Source organism: Procambarus clarkii, chromosome 37 (assembly GCF_040958095.1).
Source record: "Procambarus clarkii isolate CNS0578487 chromosome 37, FALCON_Pclarkii_2.0, whole genome shotgun sequence".
NCBI classification, from domain to species: Eukaryota; Metazoa; Arthropoda; class Malacostraca; order Decapoda; family Cambaridae; genus Procambarus; species Procambarus clarkii.
Genome location: NC_091186.1, coordinates 19,197,738 through 19,213,690, shown reverse-complemented (window position 1 = coordinate 19,213,690; position 15,953 = coordinate 19,197,738). Strand labels below are relative to the sequence as shown.

The 15,953-nt window shown below is 48.9% G+C and overlaps 3 protein-coding genes across 5 annotated transcripts; 1 reads left to right on the top strand and 2 right to left on the bottom strand.

Moving 5' to 3' along the window:
* Positions 1-248: 248 nt before the first annotated feature.
* Positions 249-12,842, bottom strand: LOC123748393 (retrovirus-related Pol polyprotein from transposon 412). Of its 3 annotated transcripts, XM_069337202.1 has the most exons (5): positions 11,562-12,842; positions 2,541-2,880; positions 2,349-2,440; positions 1,715-2,261; positions 249-1,481 (listed from the first exon to the last, which is right to left on the bottom strand). In XM_069337202.1, exons 2-5 carry the CDS (start codon positions 2,667-2,669, stop codon positions 1,254-1,256), a joined length of 996 nt encoding a protein of 331 aa, XP_069193303.1. In that variant the 5' UTR covers positions 2,670-2,880; positions 11,562-12,842; the 3' UTR covers positions 249-1,253. The 3 variants fall into 3 exon arrangements, 1 of the variants encoding a protein (XP_069193303.1); XR_011230660.1 differs by lacking the exons at positions 249-1,481; positions 11,562-12,842 and having other exon boundaries at positions 1,761-1,871; positions 2,080-4,931; XR_011230661.1 differs by lacking the exons at positions 249-1,481; positions 11,562-12,842 and having other exon boundaries at positions 2,204-2,261; positions 2,349-4,931.
* LOC138371852 (mucin-2-like) lies at positions 5,884-12,165 on the bottom strand. The gene is made up of 2 exons (XM_069336885.1): positions 11,982-12,165; positions 5,884-6,758 (listed from the first exon to the last, which is right to left on the bottom strand). The coding sequence occupies exons 1-2, from the start codon at positions 12,163-12,165 to the stop codon at positions 5,884-5,886; spliced, it is 1,059 nt and encodes a 352-aa protein (XP_069192986.1).
* Positions 12,173-12,568, top strand: LOC138371851 (myb-like protein D). Its single transcript, XM_069336884.1, has one exon. The coding sequence runs from the start codon at positions 12,173-12,175 to the stop codon at positions 12,566-12,568; it is 396 nt and encodes a 131-aa protein (XP_069192985.1).
* Positions 12,843-15,953: the final 3,111 nt, after the last annotated feature.

Genomic DNA, 15,953 nt, shown 5'->3' with positions numbered 1-15,953 from the left:
CCCAGGACTATATGAGTTTTCAGTTATATATATATATATATATATATATATATATATATATATATATATATATATATATATATATATATATATATATATATATATATATATATATATACATATATTATGACGAGAAAAATAGGTGTTATTGCAGTCTCTAGGCAGATGGAATGCCAGTCACATAAAATAAAAAAAATAGTAAATAAAGGAAAAAAAGTTAAACTGTAGGATAAGACAGAGGGAAAAAAAACATTTAAAAATACTTTACTTTGATAGAAAACTGAAATTAAACAAATTGCAAAACATAAAATAATATCCAGGCTTGGCTCTAATACAAAGTGTGCAAAACAAAGAAGTTGAACAATCAAATTTACATTACGTTAATGTGCAAATAAAATATGGTGGTAGAATACTGTGAGCCAGACTGAATAACTCTGTTACCACACTGGGGTATGTCAACAGGTCTACTCAGCAGAGCACTCAGGAGTAATCTGAATTGTAATGGGGTAGGTAGACCTATATATACATGACGACGGCCGTGCAGATGGTGCTGATGACTGGTAACTATGAACTGGCTCACTTTTAACTGCTTGTTTGAGATGGCGTGAGCTCCCAGTGACCCAGGTGTGAGGTCGGGTGACGGGCAGGGGTGTATGAGGGGACTGGAGGCACTGTCTAGACGTCTGGAAGTAGTTGTTGTTGTTCTTCTTCTTGTGGCTGCAGTACTTGAATATATAGACGTGATATGGGTAGAATAGGTAATGATGGAGCAGGCCGAATCTTTTCCTAGTGATTTTACCGTGACAGCTCTCCCCCAAAGCCTGCTCCTACTGCCTATTCGACTGCAGTAGAGTGTAGAATAGTAGGAGTGGATGAGTCCACCCCTGTGGACTCGTGAAAGTGCGTCGGCAACGATATTGTCCGAGCCTTTGATGAAGTAGATAGTGATGTTGAAGTTCTGCAGGTACAGGGTCCAGTGAAGCAGGTGTTGGTTGGTGAACTGGGTCTGCTGCAGAAGCTGGAGAGGATGGTGCTTGAAGATGTTGAGGTAGCACTGCAGGACTCTGTGAAGTAAGAATTTGCTGTAGAATCGAGCCTGCTGAATGGATCGACGAGAATGGTGATCCAAGGATATGGGGGAGATTGTTCCTCTGATGCAAGGCCCAGCGTAGCAAGCACTGATTAGAGAGCTGGGCTAACAGTAGGAACCAAAGGAGATTGTGATACATGATGTTCACCTGGTGATGCAGGATTCAGCAAAGTTTGGAGAACTGATCCTGACGGAGGGAGCGAAGAATGTTGAAGTCCGAAGGGAGGTTGAAGTTGTAACCTAGTAGATTGGATGGTACGTTGTGTTGCACGTCGAACAGGATGTCGAGTGGTTCTGCTCTGATGATTGTAGCTATAGTTCCTGATCCCATCTCGCGGCGGTGTGATGGTGTTCCTTTCGCCAGGGTGGAAGACTGAAGATTTTCTAATACCTGGCAGAGCGAGAATTTGAGTTAGTACAAGACAAGGATTTACGCCTTTCAAATGCAATGGAAGGCAAGTTTGTCTTACAATATTTTAGCTGAGGGCTGGTAAAGTTGTCTGGAAGAGCACGTTTATTTGGATTTGGTTCGTAGAGAGAAGGATCTTTTCTGGTGTTGGAATAGATCGAGAATTTAGAACCATTGTAGTCAGGCCAAGTACAACGAGAAGGATTAGACAATACCTTGGTGATGTTGGTTGTCGTACTCAGGTCGTTGGAGGAGATGGTATCACACTTGTTATGACTTTTCTGGCGGTGTCCGTACTGCGGGCACAACTTCTCGAGGTGTTTCACAACGTTAGCAGCCGTACTGTTCTGGACGGAAACTGCTGTAGAATACCTAGGGGTAGAACACGGAATAGAACACAAAGGACCATTACCGGAGCCTGTCTGGGACAGAGGCTTGTCACAGTTGATGGTATGACTGAACGGCTCAGAAGACACTGGTACCTGTATCAGGGGTGCCTTTAATAAAGGAGCATTCGGCTTACCTGTCATCTGAGACATGTGACAATTTTTGACAAGATGTTTAATATCTCGAATCATACCTGGCCAGTAGTAGTCCTGTTTCAGGACCTTGTAGGTCTTGTAGAAGCCGTAGTGTGAGCGAGATCCCCGGACCAGACGCAAGATATCTGGTCGTAGGCTGTTGGGAACTACCAGTTGTTTGATGTTGGCCCAGTCGTCGTTCTCCTTCAATTTCCTGGTTCTATAATGCCGGAACCATTTTCTACAAAGAAACCAGGGATAGAGTTAGGTTTGGCCTCAGCCTGTAAGAATAAAGATGTTAATGAAGGATTCTCTCTCTGCAACTTACGGAACTCCAGTAGTGTGAGATTCGGTGGGAGGCTCTGAGAATCTTGGGGAACAGCTGCCAGCAGTTGGTTTCAGGCGAGCAGCTGTGGCCCGCTTCATCACCAGAACAGGAGAGAAAACGTCGTCAGAATCTGTTGCTTGAACCTCTTCAACCAACTGCAAGATAGGGGTCTTCCACTGCTGTGTCATATACCTGGGGATCTTCCGTGATGATTAAATTCGCAGGTTGTAGATCTTCTGCCAAGTCGTTGCCCAGAAGACGTTGAACTCCTGACATGGGAAAAGGCTTTTCCCGGATGGCGACTTGGACTTCACCTTGCATAAACGGACAATCTAGGCGGACTCTGGCAAGTGGATATGGAGCAGTGGCAGTTAGGTCCGTGATGAGGACAGTTTCTCCGGTGTAGGTGACGTTGGGTACAGCTGACTTCAGAAGAATAGATTGTCGAGCAGCTGTGTCCCTCAAGATCTTCACTTTGATCCTTTCCTCCGAATCTCCGCGGCTGGCAGAGACTATTCCGGAGTACAAGTGTCTGTTGAAGAGAGAGAGATCAGTGGATGAAACAAAATATTCATCACAGTTTAGGTCTCTTATGAATTTTAGGAGGTGATTTGGGCTTGTTTTCACTGCTGACTTTACAGTGAGGATTGGTACACTTTTCTATGGTATGCCCAGAGTCTTTGCAATAATTGCAATACAACGAGGAGTTCACAGTACTGGTACTCACTTTTTCAGGACTAAACCAGGAAGTCTTACTAGATGGTGTGTCAGATGGTACTCTGTAAATAAGGCTGTAGGAGTCAGCCAATTGAGCACATCTGGTAAGATCGCTTTCTTCCTTGTCGGCTAGGTAGAGTCGTATTGAATTAGGTACACGTCTGAGGAATTCTTCCACAAGGATGAGATTGACGAGATCTGTAAAGGTGGAGACTTGTGCGGCTTCCAGCCACTTCATAAAATATCTCTTTTCGTTATTGGCAAACTCTAGGTAAGTGGTAGCACTTACTTTAAGGTAATCCCTGAACTTACGTCTGTAGGTCTCGATGGAGAGGAAGTAGGCATCCAGCACTGCCTGTTTCAATACTTTGTAGTAAGTTTCGGACGCGATAGTAATGAGAGTTACTGCAGCTCTACCTGTTAAATGAGACCTGAGAAGTACAGACCATTGATCCTGAGGCCAGCTAAGTTGGGTAGCCAGAGCCTCAAATGAAGTAAAAAACACATCTACTTCTGCCTCAACAAAAGATGGCATCAACTTAATTGCATGTGAAAGGTTAAAACGTACGGGAAGGTTAGCTTCTGTTTGTTGGCGCCGAGTGTGGTGTGTAGTTTCCAAGTCGAGTTCTCTCCTACGATGGTCTAGAATCAGGGCAGCTTGTTTCTTCTTATGTTCACGATGTATCTCCAGTTCACGTTCTTTTAACTCTAGCAGTTCCTGTTCACGCTCTCGTTGGAATTCTATTTGCTCACGTTGTAGGGCAGCGTGTTCCTTCTCACATTCACGTTGTAGGGCAGCTTGTTCCCTCTCACATTCATGTTGTAGGGCAGCTTGTTCCCTCTCACATTCATGTTGTAGGGCAGCTTGTTCCCTCTCACATTCATGTTGTAGGGCAGCTTGTTCCCTCTCACATTCATGTTGTAGGGCAGCTTGTTCCCTCTCACATTCATGTTGTAGGGCAGCTTGTTCCCTCTCACATTCACGTTGTAGGGCAGCTTGTTCCCTCTCACATTCATGTTGTAGGGCAGCTTGTTCCCTCTCACATTCATGTTGTAGGGCAGCTTGTTCCCTCTCACATTCATGTTGTAGGGCAGCTTGTTCCCTCTCACATTCACGTTGTAGGGCAGCTTGTTCACTCTCACATTCATGTTGTAGGGCAGCTTGAGTAGTGAAGTTGAGGACTACGACGACGCGCGCCATCTGCCCAGGTGGCACTCGTGAGTGCCAGCTGGACAGGTGTCGCGCGTCGTCGTAGTCGCAGCGTGTCGTCGTAGTCATAAAGGGTTTTGGAGGGAATTTTCCCGGAAGTTTGGCGCGTGTCGGACGCGTGTGAGAGTCCGGTGTTAGGGTATGTGGTCAGGAAAGACGGGAGGTCATGTTGTTGGGTATCCGCTCCAATATAGAAGCATCAAGAAATATGGACCAATAGGCTTTCTACAAACACTTCTATTCAATACCCATTGTTTCGTGTTCTGTCTTGTGTTGATGAAATTAATACCCTATTAATACCACCTCTTGTTTTGTCTTGTGTTGATGAAATTAATACCCTATTAATGCCACCTCTTGTTCTGTCTTGTGTTAATGCCACATCACCCCTTCCACCTCACTCAAGTGTAGATATAAAATCGGAGATGCGTAAGTTCTATTCAGTTGTGTATTTGTGAACTAAAGTCTTTGAAAATGTAATAAGTTTTACGAAACGCGCTCGTGTCACGCCAGACTAGAAATAAAAATGAATTTTGGAGAATTGATTTTTGATTTACCTCCAACAGTGAAAAGAAATGTACGAAAGATTGAGAAAATTCGTGTTAGAATTATTAATCTTACTTTTTCGGTCATATTTAATAATATATGTCTACAGGAAAGACTGCTACCAAAATATACTAATATATTATATATATATATATATATATATATATATATATATATATATATATATATATATATATATATATATATATATATATATATCATATTTATCTCCAACAAAAACTACTCCCTCGAGCGGTATTTAGAGTGAGTGCAAACTTTAATCCACTACTGGATAGAACAGATTAGATTTTTTTTTTTTTCAATCCATGCGAAGCTACCTATTTCATCTTTCCCACTACCTCTGCTTAAACTAATTGGGTTTACCTTAAAGCTAACGGTGGACCAACGGTGATGACTACAGTGATGGACCAACGGTGATGACTGCAGTGATGGACCAATGGTGATGACTGCAGTGATTGACCAATGGTGATGACCGCAGTGATGGACCAACGGTGATGACTGCAGTGATGGACCAATGGTGATGACCGCAGTGATGGACCAATGGTGATGACTGCAGTGATGGACCAATGGTGATGACTGCAGTGATTGACCAATGGTGATGACCGCAGTGATGGACCAACGGTGATGACTGCAGTGATGGACCAATGGTGATGACCGCAGTGATGGACCAATGGTGATGACTGCAGTGATGGACCAACGGTGTTGACTGCAGTGATGGACCAACTGTGATGACAGCAGTGATGGACCAACGGTGTTGACTGCAGTAATGGACCAACGGTGATGATCACAGTGATGGACCAACGGTGATGACTGCAGTGATGGACCAATGGTGATGACTGCAGTGATGGACCAATGGTGATGACCGCAGTGATGGACCAACGGTGATGACTGCAGTGATGGACCAACGGTGATGACCGCAGTGATGGACCAATGGTGATGACCGCAGTGATGGACCAACGGTGATGACCGCAGTGATGGACCAATGGTGATGACAGCAGTGATGGACCAACGGTGTTGACTGCAGTAATGGACCAACGGTGATGATCACAGTGATGGACCAATGGTAATGACCGCAGTGATGGACCAACGGTGATGACTGCAGTGATGGACCAACGGTGATGACTGCAGTGATGCATCAATCTTGACAGGTCCGGGACCCTGATGAGCCTGAGATGATAGAGGAGAAAGAGCGGGTCGAAGATGGTTTGCCGCAGGTGACGGTGTTGGTGACGGGTGTTGATGACGGTGTTGGTGACGGGTGTTGATGACGGTGTTGGTGACGGGTGTTGATGACGGGTGTTGATGACGGTGTTGGTGACGGGTGTTGATGACGGTGTTGGTGACGGTGTTGATGACGGTGTTGATGACGGGTGTTGGTGACGGGTGTTGGTGACGGTGTTGGTGACGGGTGTTGGTGACGGTGTTGATGACGGTGTTGATGACGGTGTTGGTGACGGTGTTGATGACGGTGTTGGTGACGGTGTTGGTGACGGTGTTGGTGACGGTGTTCGTGACGGTGTTGGTGACGGTGTTGGTGACGGGTGTTGATGACGGGTGTTGGTGACGGTGTTGATGACGGTGTTGGTGACGGGTGTTGATGACGGTGTTGGTGACGGATGTTGATGACGGGTGTTGGTGACGGGTGTTGATGACGGTGTTGGTGACGGTGTTGGTGACGGGTGTTGGTGACGGTGTTGATGACGGTGTTGGTGACGGTGTTGGTGACGGTGTTGGTGACGGGTGTTGGTGACGGGTGTTGGTGACGGGGGTGTTGGTGACGGGGGTGTTGGTGACGGGTGTTGGTGACGGGGGTGTTGGTGACGGGTGTTGGTGACGGGTGTTGGTGACGGGTGTTGGTGACGGGTGTTGGTGACGGGGAGCAGATAACGTTTCACGGAAAACGGGGCAAGTTAACTGGCCTAAGAATTTGGGCCAGTTAACTGGCCAGAGAAAACGGAGCACTGTTAACAGGTCAGAGAAAATCGAGCACTGTTAACAGGCCAGAGAAAACGGACCACAGTTAACAGGCCAGAGAAAACGGAGCACTGTTAACTGACCAGAGAAAACGGAGCACTGTTAACAGGCCAGAGAAAACGGACCACAGTTAACTGACCATAGAAAACGGAGCACAGATAACGGAGGGCAGGACCTGAAAGGTAATGTTGGGTCTCCACAGTCCACCCCACAACCACTCCAGTACCACCAGTTGAGTCAACTACCTAACAACCACCAACCTACCAACGCTTGAAATATCTCTATTACCAACCAATAGTAATTACGAAAACCTTGACGTTAGTTCCTTGTTAAGTATAAACACAACAATTGCCCTCAGTTTCCATGGCAACCGCAACGCCGCGCGGACGATTGGATTGGAAACTCTGGCGCTGACTTAGGCTATTGATCGTTCGAGGTGATTAACATACAACTAACTACCTAGGGGTGGGGTCGCTGTTGGGTTGTTTGTGGTGTCGTAGGTGCAATTACCATCGTTAGCGATAATAGAGGAAGGACTACGAACAGGGATGCGAACCTGGCCGTTGGCTGGGCGGGAGAGGAATCGGAGCGGTGGGTTTAGGGCGGGAGACCGTTGAGCGGCAGTATATGAAGTCTGGCGCCTGCCTCCAGGCCGTGTTGGTGTTCTCCCTCGCACAGTGTTCTCCCTCACACAGTGTTCTCCCTCACACAGTGTTGGTGTTCTCCCTCGCACAGTGTTCTCCCTCGCACAGTGTTCTCCCTCACACAGTGTTGGTGTTCTCCCTCGCACAGTGTTCTCCCTCACACAGTGTTCTCCCTCACACAGTGTTCTCCCTCACACAGTGTTGGTGTTCTCCCTCGCACAGTGTTCTCCCTCACACAGTGTTGGTGTTCTCCCTCACACAGTGTTCTCCCTCACACTGTGTTGGTGTTCTCCCTCACACAGTGTTGGTGTTCTCCCTCACACAGTGTTCTCCCTCACACAGTGTTGGTGTTCTCCCTCACACAGTGTTCTCCCTCACACAGTGTTCTCCCTCACACAGTGTTCTCCCTCACACAGTGTTGGTGTTCTCCCTCGCACAGTGTTCTCCCTCACACAGTGTTGGTGTTCTCCCTCGCAGTGTTCTCCCTCACACAGTGTTGGTGTTCTCCCTCACACTGTGTTGCTGTTCTCCCTCACACAGTGTTGGTGTTCTCCCTCACACAGTGTTGGTGTTCTCCCTCACACAGTGTTGGTGTTCTCCCTCACACAGTGTTCTCCCTCACACAGTGTTGGTGTTCTCCCTCACACAGTGTTGGTGTTCTCCCTCACACAGTGTTGGTGTTCTCCCTCACACAGTGTTGGTGTTCTCCCTCACACAGTGTTCTCCCTCACACAGTGTTGGTGTTCTCCCTCACACAGTGTTCTCCCTCACACAGTGTTGCTGTTCTCCCTCACACAGTGTTCTCCCTCACACTGTGTTGGTGTTCTCCCTCACACAGTGTTCTCCCTCACACCGTGTTGGTGTTCTCCCTCACAGTGTTGGTTTTCTCCCTCACACAGTGTTGGTGTTCTCCCTCACACAGTGTTCTCCCTCACACAGTGTTGGTGTTCTCCCTCACACAGTGTTGGTGTTCTCCCTCACACAGTGTTGGTGTTCTCCCTCACACAGTGTTGGTGTTCTCCCTCACACAGTGTTGGTGTTCTCCCTCACACAGTGTTGGTGTTCTCCCTCACACAGTGTTGGTGTTCTCCCTCACACAGTGTTGGTGTTCTCCCTCACACAGTGTTGGTGTTCTCCCTCACACAGTGTTCTCCCTCACACAGTGTTGGTGTTCTCCCTCACACAGTGTTGGTGTTCTCCCTCACACAGTGTTGGTGTTCTCCCTCACACAGTGTTCTCCCTCACACAGTGTTGGTGTTCTCCCTCACACAGTGTTGGTGTTCTCCCTCACACAGTGTTGGTGTTCTCCCTCACACAGTGTTGGTGTTCTCCCTCACACAGTGTTGGTGTTCTCCCTCACACAGTGTTGGTGTTCTCCCTCACACAGTGTTGGTGTTCTCCCTCACACAGTGTTGGTGTTCTCCCTCACACAGTGTTGGTGTTCTCCCTCACACAGTGTTCTCCCTCATACAGTGTTGGTGTTCTCCCTCACATAGTGTTCTCCCTCACACAGTGTTCTCCCTCACATAGTGTAGGCACACCACTCTTCCTCACAGTTGCCTCACCATGAACATAGCACTATAAGACTAGAGGACCCTCGCCCCCCCCCCCCCACAAGCGGGCGCCACACAGCGCTCCACCCGTCCTCGTCACCTTGTCTTATCCTGCTCGCAATATTACCTGATTCTCCTGGTTTTTGTGAATTGTCGCGAGTGTTAAGGAAGCCGCTCTCATGTTATAGTTACTGTGTGTGCGGTACAGTCCTTGGCCCGGTACAGTCCTTGACCCGGTACAGTCCTTGGCCCGGTACAGTCCTTGACCCGGTACAGTCCTTAACCCGGTACTGTCCTTGGCCTGGTACAGTACTTGGCCCGGTACAGTCCTTGGCCCGGTACAGTCCTTGACCCGGTACAGTCCTTGGCCCGGTACAGTCCATGGCCCGGTACAGTCCTTGACCCGGTACTGTCCTTGGCCTGGTACAGTCCTTGGCCCGGTACAGTCCTTGGCCCGGTACAGTCCTTGGCCCGGTACTGTCCTTGGCCCGGTACAGTCCTTGGCCCGGTACAGTCCTTGGCCCGGTACAGTCCTTGGCCCGGTACAGTCCTTGGCTCGGTACTGTCCTTGGCCCGGTACAGTCCTTGGCCCGGTACAGTCCTTGGCCCGGTACTGTCCTTGACCCGGTACTGTCCTTGGCCCGGTACAGTACTTGGCCCGGTACAGTCCTTGACCCGGTACAGTCCCTGGCCCGGTACAGTCCTTCACCCGGTACAGTCCCTGGCCCGGTACAGTCCTTGGCCCGGTACAGTCCTTGGCCCGATACAGTCCCTGGTCCCTACAGTCCTTGGCCTGGTAAAGTCCTTGGCCCGGTACCGTACTTGTCCCGGTACAGTCCTTTGCCCGGTACAGTACTTGGGCCAGTGCCGTCTTTGGCCCGGTACAGTTCTTGGCCCTGTACAGTCCTGGGCCCGGTACAGTCCTGGGTCCGGAACAGTCAATGGCCCAGTACAGTCCCTGGCCCGGTACAGTCCTTGGTACGGTACAGTCCTTGGACCGTTACAGTCCCTGGCCCGGTACAGTCCATGGACCGGTACAGTCCTTGGCCTGGTATAGTCCTTGGCCCGGTGCCGTCCTTGGCCCGGTACAGTCCTTAGCCCGGTACAGTCCTTGGTCCGGTACAGTCCTTGGCCCGATACAGTCCCTGGACCGGTACAGTCCCTGGACCGGTACTCTCCCTGGACCGGTACAGTCCCTGGCCCGGTACAGTCCTTGGCCTGGTACATTCCTTGGCCCGGTACAGTCCTTGGCCTGGTACAGTCTTTGGCCCTGTACAGTCCTTGGCCTGGTACAGTCCCTGGACCGGCAGAGTCCTTGGTCCGGTACAGTCCCTGGACCGGTACAGTCCCTGGACCGGTACACTCCCTGTCCGGGTACAGTCCCTGGCCCGGTACAGCCCTTGGCCCAGTACAGTCCTTGGCCCGGGACAGTCCCTGGCCCGGTACAGTCCTTGGTCCGGTAAAGTCCTTGGCCCGGTACAGTCCCTGGCCTGGTATAGTCCCTGGTCCGGTACAGTCCTTGGCCCAGTACAGTCCTTGGACCGTTACAGTCCCTGGCCCGGTACTGTCCTTGGACCGGTACAGTCCTTGGACCGGTAAATTCCTTGGCCTGGTACAGTCCTTGGCCCGGTGCCGTCCTTGGCCCGGTACAGTCCTTGGCCCGGTACAGTCCTTGGTCCGGTACAGTCCTTGGCCCGATACAGTCCCTAGACCGGTACAGTCCCTGGACCGGTACTCTCCCTGGACCGGTACAGTCCCTGGCTCGGTACAGTCCTTGGCCCGGTACAGTCCTTGGCCCGGTACAGTCCTTGGCCTGGTACAGTCCCTGGACCGGTAGAGTCCTTGGCCCGGTACAGTCCCTGGACCGGTACAGTCCCTGGACCGGTACACTCCCTGTCCGGGTACAGTCACTGGCCCGGTACAGCCCTTGGCCCAGTACAGTCCTTGGCCCGGTACAGTCCCTGGCCCGGTACAGTCCTTGGTCCGGTACAGTACCTGGCCTGGTACAGTCATTGGTCCGGTACAGTCCTTGGCCCCGTACAGTCCTTGGTCCGGTACAGTCCTTGGCCCGGTACAGTCCTTGACCCGGTACCGTCCTTGACCCGGTACCGTCCTTGACCCGGTACCGTCCTTGACCCGGTACAGTCCTTGGCCCGGTACAGTCTCGCCGTGAAGAAATATTCCCACCAAGAAGAGCTGGCGACGCCAGGAAGCAGCCTCATGGCTTATTATATCGGTAATATCTTGGTATTTGTCACGCTGTTCTACATGTCTAGTGTGTGTGTATGTTTACCTCAACTTACCTGAGGTGATGTCATCTCTAGTGATGTAAACTCGAACAGGATGTCCCCGGTTCGACGTGCCCATATATATGTTTATATCAATTTTAAGCAGTGCCGTAGCGCCGCGCTTCTCAAGGTATTTGGCCTGGGTTCGTATCCTGGCCTGGGAGGATTGACTAGGCGCCAGTTTGTAACTGTGCACCTGTTATCTTCCAGCAGTGAATGGGTAGCTGGTTAGTAAACGATGTAAAAAGTAGGGTAAGGCTTACCGTGAGCTATGGGAAGGTAGAGCTCTCAGTGTGCCATCACTAGTCAGCAGTCGTCTGCTCCTGTACCTTCCTGTATAAAAAAACCTGTAGTAATATCTGATCAGTTACGTGTCGGCGGGTAGGCGGTTCCATGGGTGAATTACCGTATGGGTGAATAGTATTTCCTGTTTTGTGTCTTACATTGTGGCTTGTTGAGCCTGGAACTGTTATCTCTTGCGTTACTTTTTATAATTTAAAGAACTTGTCTGGATTAATATCTTTCAATTTGTATTGGTGCGTTGTTAGTCCTTAGAGCACCGCGGGCTCGTGGTGTGTTGCGGCTCTGTCACGCTGGTTACTGGGCTGAACCCTGCCACACGCGGCTGTGTCAATATGAGAGGTGGTGAGTCGCTGTGTCGCGGCTCTGTCACGCTGTGTTACTGGGCTGAACCCTGCCACACGCAGCTGTCATTATGAGAGGTGGTGGGTCGCTGTGTCGCGGCTCTGCCACGCTGTTACTGGGCTGAACCCTGCCACACGCGGCTGTGTCAATATGAGAGGTGGTGGGTCGCTGTGTCGCGGCTCTCGGTAGTGAATAACTATTTTCTTTAAAAGATCCACTCATTGATGCAATGAATGATACACTGAATGATGCACTGAATGATACACTGAATGATGCAATGAATGATACACTGAATGATACAATGAATGATACACTGAATGATGCAATGAATGATACACTGAATGATGCAATGAATGATACACTGAATGATGCAATGAATGATACACTGAATGATGCACTGAATGATACACTGAATGATGCAATGAATGATACACTGAATGATACAATGAATGATACACTGAATGATGCAATGAATGATACACTGAATGATGCAATGAATGATACACTGAATGATGCACTGAATGATACACTGAATGATGCAATGAATGATGCAATGAATGATACACTGAATGATACAATGAATGATACAATGAATGATGCACAGAACGATGAACCCACTGGATAAGGCGCCACAGAAGACCTGAGAAACCTTCCCAGTGACTCAATCCATTACAGATCCTGTCTCTTGGATTTTGTTCAGTCGTGACCGAGTGGATTAAGGGCAGTGTCTAGGTGTCAGTAGAACGCTGGCTCAAGTCACCTCATTACCTAAAATAATTTATATAGCAACTGGTGGTACTGGGTATACTAGACACAACTGGTGGTACTGGGTATACTAGACACAACTGCTGGTACTGGGTATACTAGACACAACTGGTGGTACTGGGTATACTAGACATAACAACTGGTGGTACTGGGTATACTAGACACAACAACTGGTGGTACTGGGTATACTGGACACAACTGGTGGTACTGGGTATACTAGACACAACTGGTGGTACTGGGTATACTAGACACAACTGGTGGTGCTGGGTATACTAGACACAACAACTGGTGGTACTGGGTATACTAGACACAACAACTGGTGGTACTGGGTATACTAGACACAACAACTGGTGGTACTGGGTATACTAGACACAACTGGTGGTACTGGGTATACTAGACACAACTGGTGGTACTGGGTATACTAGACACAACAACTGGTGGTACTGGGTATACTGGACACAACTGGTGGTACTGGGTATACTAGACACAACAACTGGTGGTACTGGGTATACTGGACACAACAACTGGTGGTACTGGGTATACTAGACACAACTGGTGGTACTGGGTATACTAGACACAACAACTGGTGGTACTGGGTATACTGGACACAACAACTGGTGGTACTGGGTATACTAGACACAACTGGTGGTACTGGGTATACTAGACACAACTGGTGGTACTGGGTATACTGGACACAACAACTGGTGGTACTGGGTATACTAGACACAACAACTGGTGGTACTGGGTATACTAGACACAACTGGTGGTACTGGGTATACTAGACACAACTGGTGGTACTGGGTATACTAGACACAACAACTGGTGGTACTGGGTATACTGGACACAACTGGTGGTACTGGGTATACTAGACACAACTGGTGGTACTGGGTATACTAGACACAACTGGTGGTACTGGGTATACTAGACACAACTGGTGGTGCTGGGTATACTAGACACAACTGGTGGTGCTGGGTATACTAGACACAACAACTGGTGGTACTGGGTATACTAGACACAACTGGTGGTACTGGGTATACTAGACACAACAACTGGTGGTACTGGGTATACTGGACACAACTGGTGGTACTGGGTATACTAGACACAACTGGTGGTACTGGGTATACTAGACACAACTGGTGGTACTGGGTATACTAGACACAACAACTGGTGGTACTGGGTATACTGGACACAACTGGTGGTACTGGGTATACTAGACACAACAACTGGTGGTACTGGGTATACTGGACACAACAACTGGTGGTACTGGGTATACTAGACACAACTGGTGGTACTGGGTATACTAGACACAACAACTGGTGGTACTGGGTATACTGGACACAACAACTGGTGGTACTGGGTATACTAGACACAACTGGTGGTACTGGGTATACTAGACACAACTGGTGGTACTGGGTATACTGGACACAACAACTGGTGGTACTGGGTATACTAGACACAACAACTGGTGGTACTGGGTATACTAGACACAACTGGTGGTACTGGGTATACTAGACACAACTGGTGGTACTGGGTATACTAGACACAACAACTGGTGGTACTGGGTATACTGGACACAACTGGTGGTACTGGGTATACTAGACACAACTGGTGGTACTGGGTATACTAGACACAACTGGTGGTACTGGGTATACTAGACACAACTGGTGGTGCTGGGTATACTAGACACAACTGGTGGTGCTGGGTATACTAGACACAACAACTGGTGGTACTGGGTATACTAGACACAACTGGTGGTACTGGGTATACTAGACACAACAACTGGTGGTACTGGGTATACTGGACACAACTGGTGGTACTGGGTATACTAGACACAACTGGTGGTACTGGGTATACTAGACACAACTGGTGGTACTGGGTATACTAGACACAACTGGTGGTACTGGGTATACTAGACACAACTGGTGGTACTGGGTATACTAGACACAACTGGTGGTACTGGGTATACTAGACATAACAACTGGTGGTACTGGGTATACTAGACACAACTGGTGGTGCTGGGTATACTAGACACAACAACTGGTGGTACTGGGTATACTGGACACAACTGGTGGTACTGGGTATACTAGACACAACTGGTGGTACTGGGTATACTAGACACAACTGGTGGTACTGGGTATACTAGACACAACAACTGGTGGTACTGGGTATACTGGACACAACTGGTGGTACTGGGTATACTAGACACAACTGGTGGTACTGGGTATACTAGACATAACAACTGGTGGTACTGGGTATACTAGACACAACTGGTGGTACTGGGTATACTGTATACAACTGGTGGTACTGGGTATACTAGACACAACTGGTGGTACTGGGTATACTAGACACAACTGGTGGTACTGGGTATACTAGACACAACTGGTGGTACTGGGTATACTAGACACAACTGGTGGTACTGGGTATACTAGACACAACTGGTGGTACTGGGTATACTAGACACAACTGGTGGTACTGGGTATACTAGACACAACTGGTGGTACTGGGTATACTAGACACAACTGGTGGTACTGGGTATACTAGACACAATAACTGCTTAATCTGGTCGGTCACCAGGCCCTTGCTCCACCTCCTGTAGCGTGGTGACCTTCCCTGGAGGTCGGCGCCTCACAGGCGTGAGAATATTAACGAGAATTACAAAAACATAAAAATTGCACAATACTTCACACCCGTAAACATCAGATCAATTCTCTGCGGAGACAGTAATATTTCGGCTCGCATTAACTTGATTTACTATTAGTAATGCAGTGAGCATGTACTGGGAGGCAGAGTGTGAGAGTAAAGGTACTGGTACAACAACTGGGAGGCAGAGTGTGAGAGTAAAGGTACTGGTACAACAACTGGGAGGCAGAGTGAGAGAGTAAAGGTACTGGTGCAACAACTGGGAGGCAGAGTGAGAGAGTAAAGGTACTGGTGCAACAACTGGGAGGCAGAGTGAGAGAGTAAAGGTACTGGTGCAACAACTGGGAGGCAGCGTGAGAGAGTAAAGGTACTGGTGCAACAACTGGGAGGCAGAGTGTGAGAGTAAAGGTACTGGTACAACAACTGGGAGGCAGAGTGTGAGAGTAAAGGTACTGGTACATCAACTGGGAGGCAGAGTGTGAGAGTAAAGGTACTGGTGCAACAACTGGGAGGCAGAGTGTGAGAGTAAAGGTACTGGTGCAACAACTGGGAGGCAGAGTGTGAGAGTAAAGGTACTGGTACAACAACTGGGAGGCAGAGTGTGA

Excerpts from the sequence above, each read along its gene's own strand:
- LOC123748393 (XM_069337202.1), bottom strand. The coding sequence starts at position 2,669 with ATGCAAGGTGAAGTCCAAGTCGCCATCCGGGAAAAGCCTTTTCCCATG. Across the intron at positions 2,441-2,540 it reads TCATCACGGAAGATCCCCAG|CGGGCCACAGCTGCTCGCCT; the intron begins GTATATGACACA and ends CTGGTGATGAAG. Across the intron at positions 2,262-2,348 it reads TCTCACACTACTGGAGTTCC|AAAATGGTTCCGGCATTATA; the intron begins GTAAGTTGCAGA and ends GTTTCTTTGTAG.
- LOC138371852 (XM_069336885.1), bottom strand. The coding sequence starts at position 12,165 with ATGAGTGGATCTTTTAAAGAAAATAGTTATTCACTACCGAGAGCCGCG. Across the intron at positions 6,759-11,981 it reads GTGTGGCAGGGTTCAGCCCA|GCCAGTTAACTTGCCCCGTT; the intron begins GTAACACAGCGT and ends CCAAATTCTTAG.
- LOC138371851 (XM_069336884.1), top strand. The coding sequence starts at position 12,173 with ATGAATGATACACTGAATGATGCACTGAATGATACACTGAATGATGCA.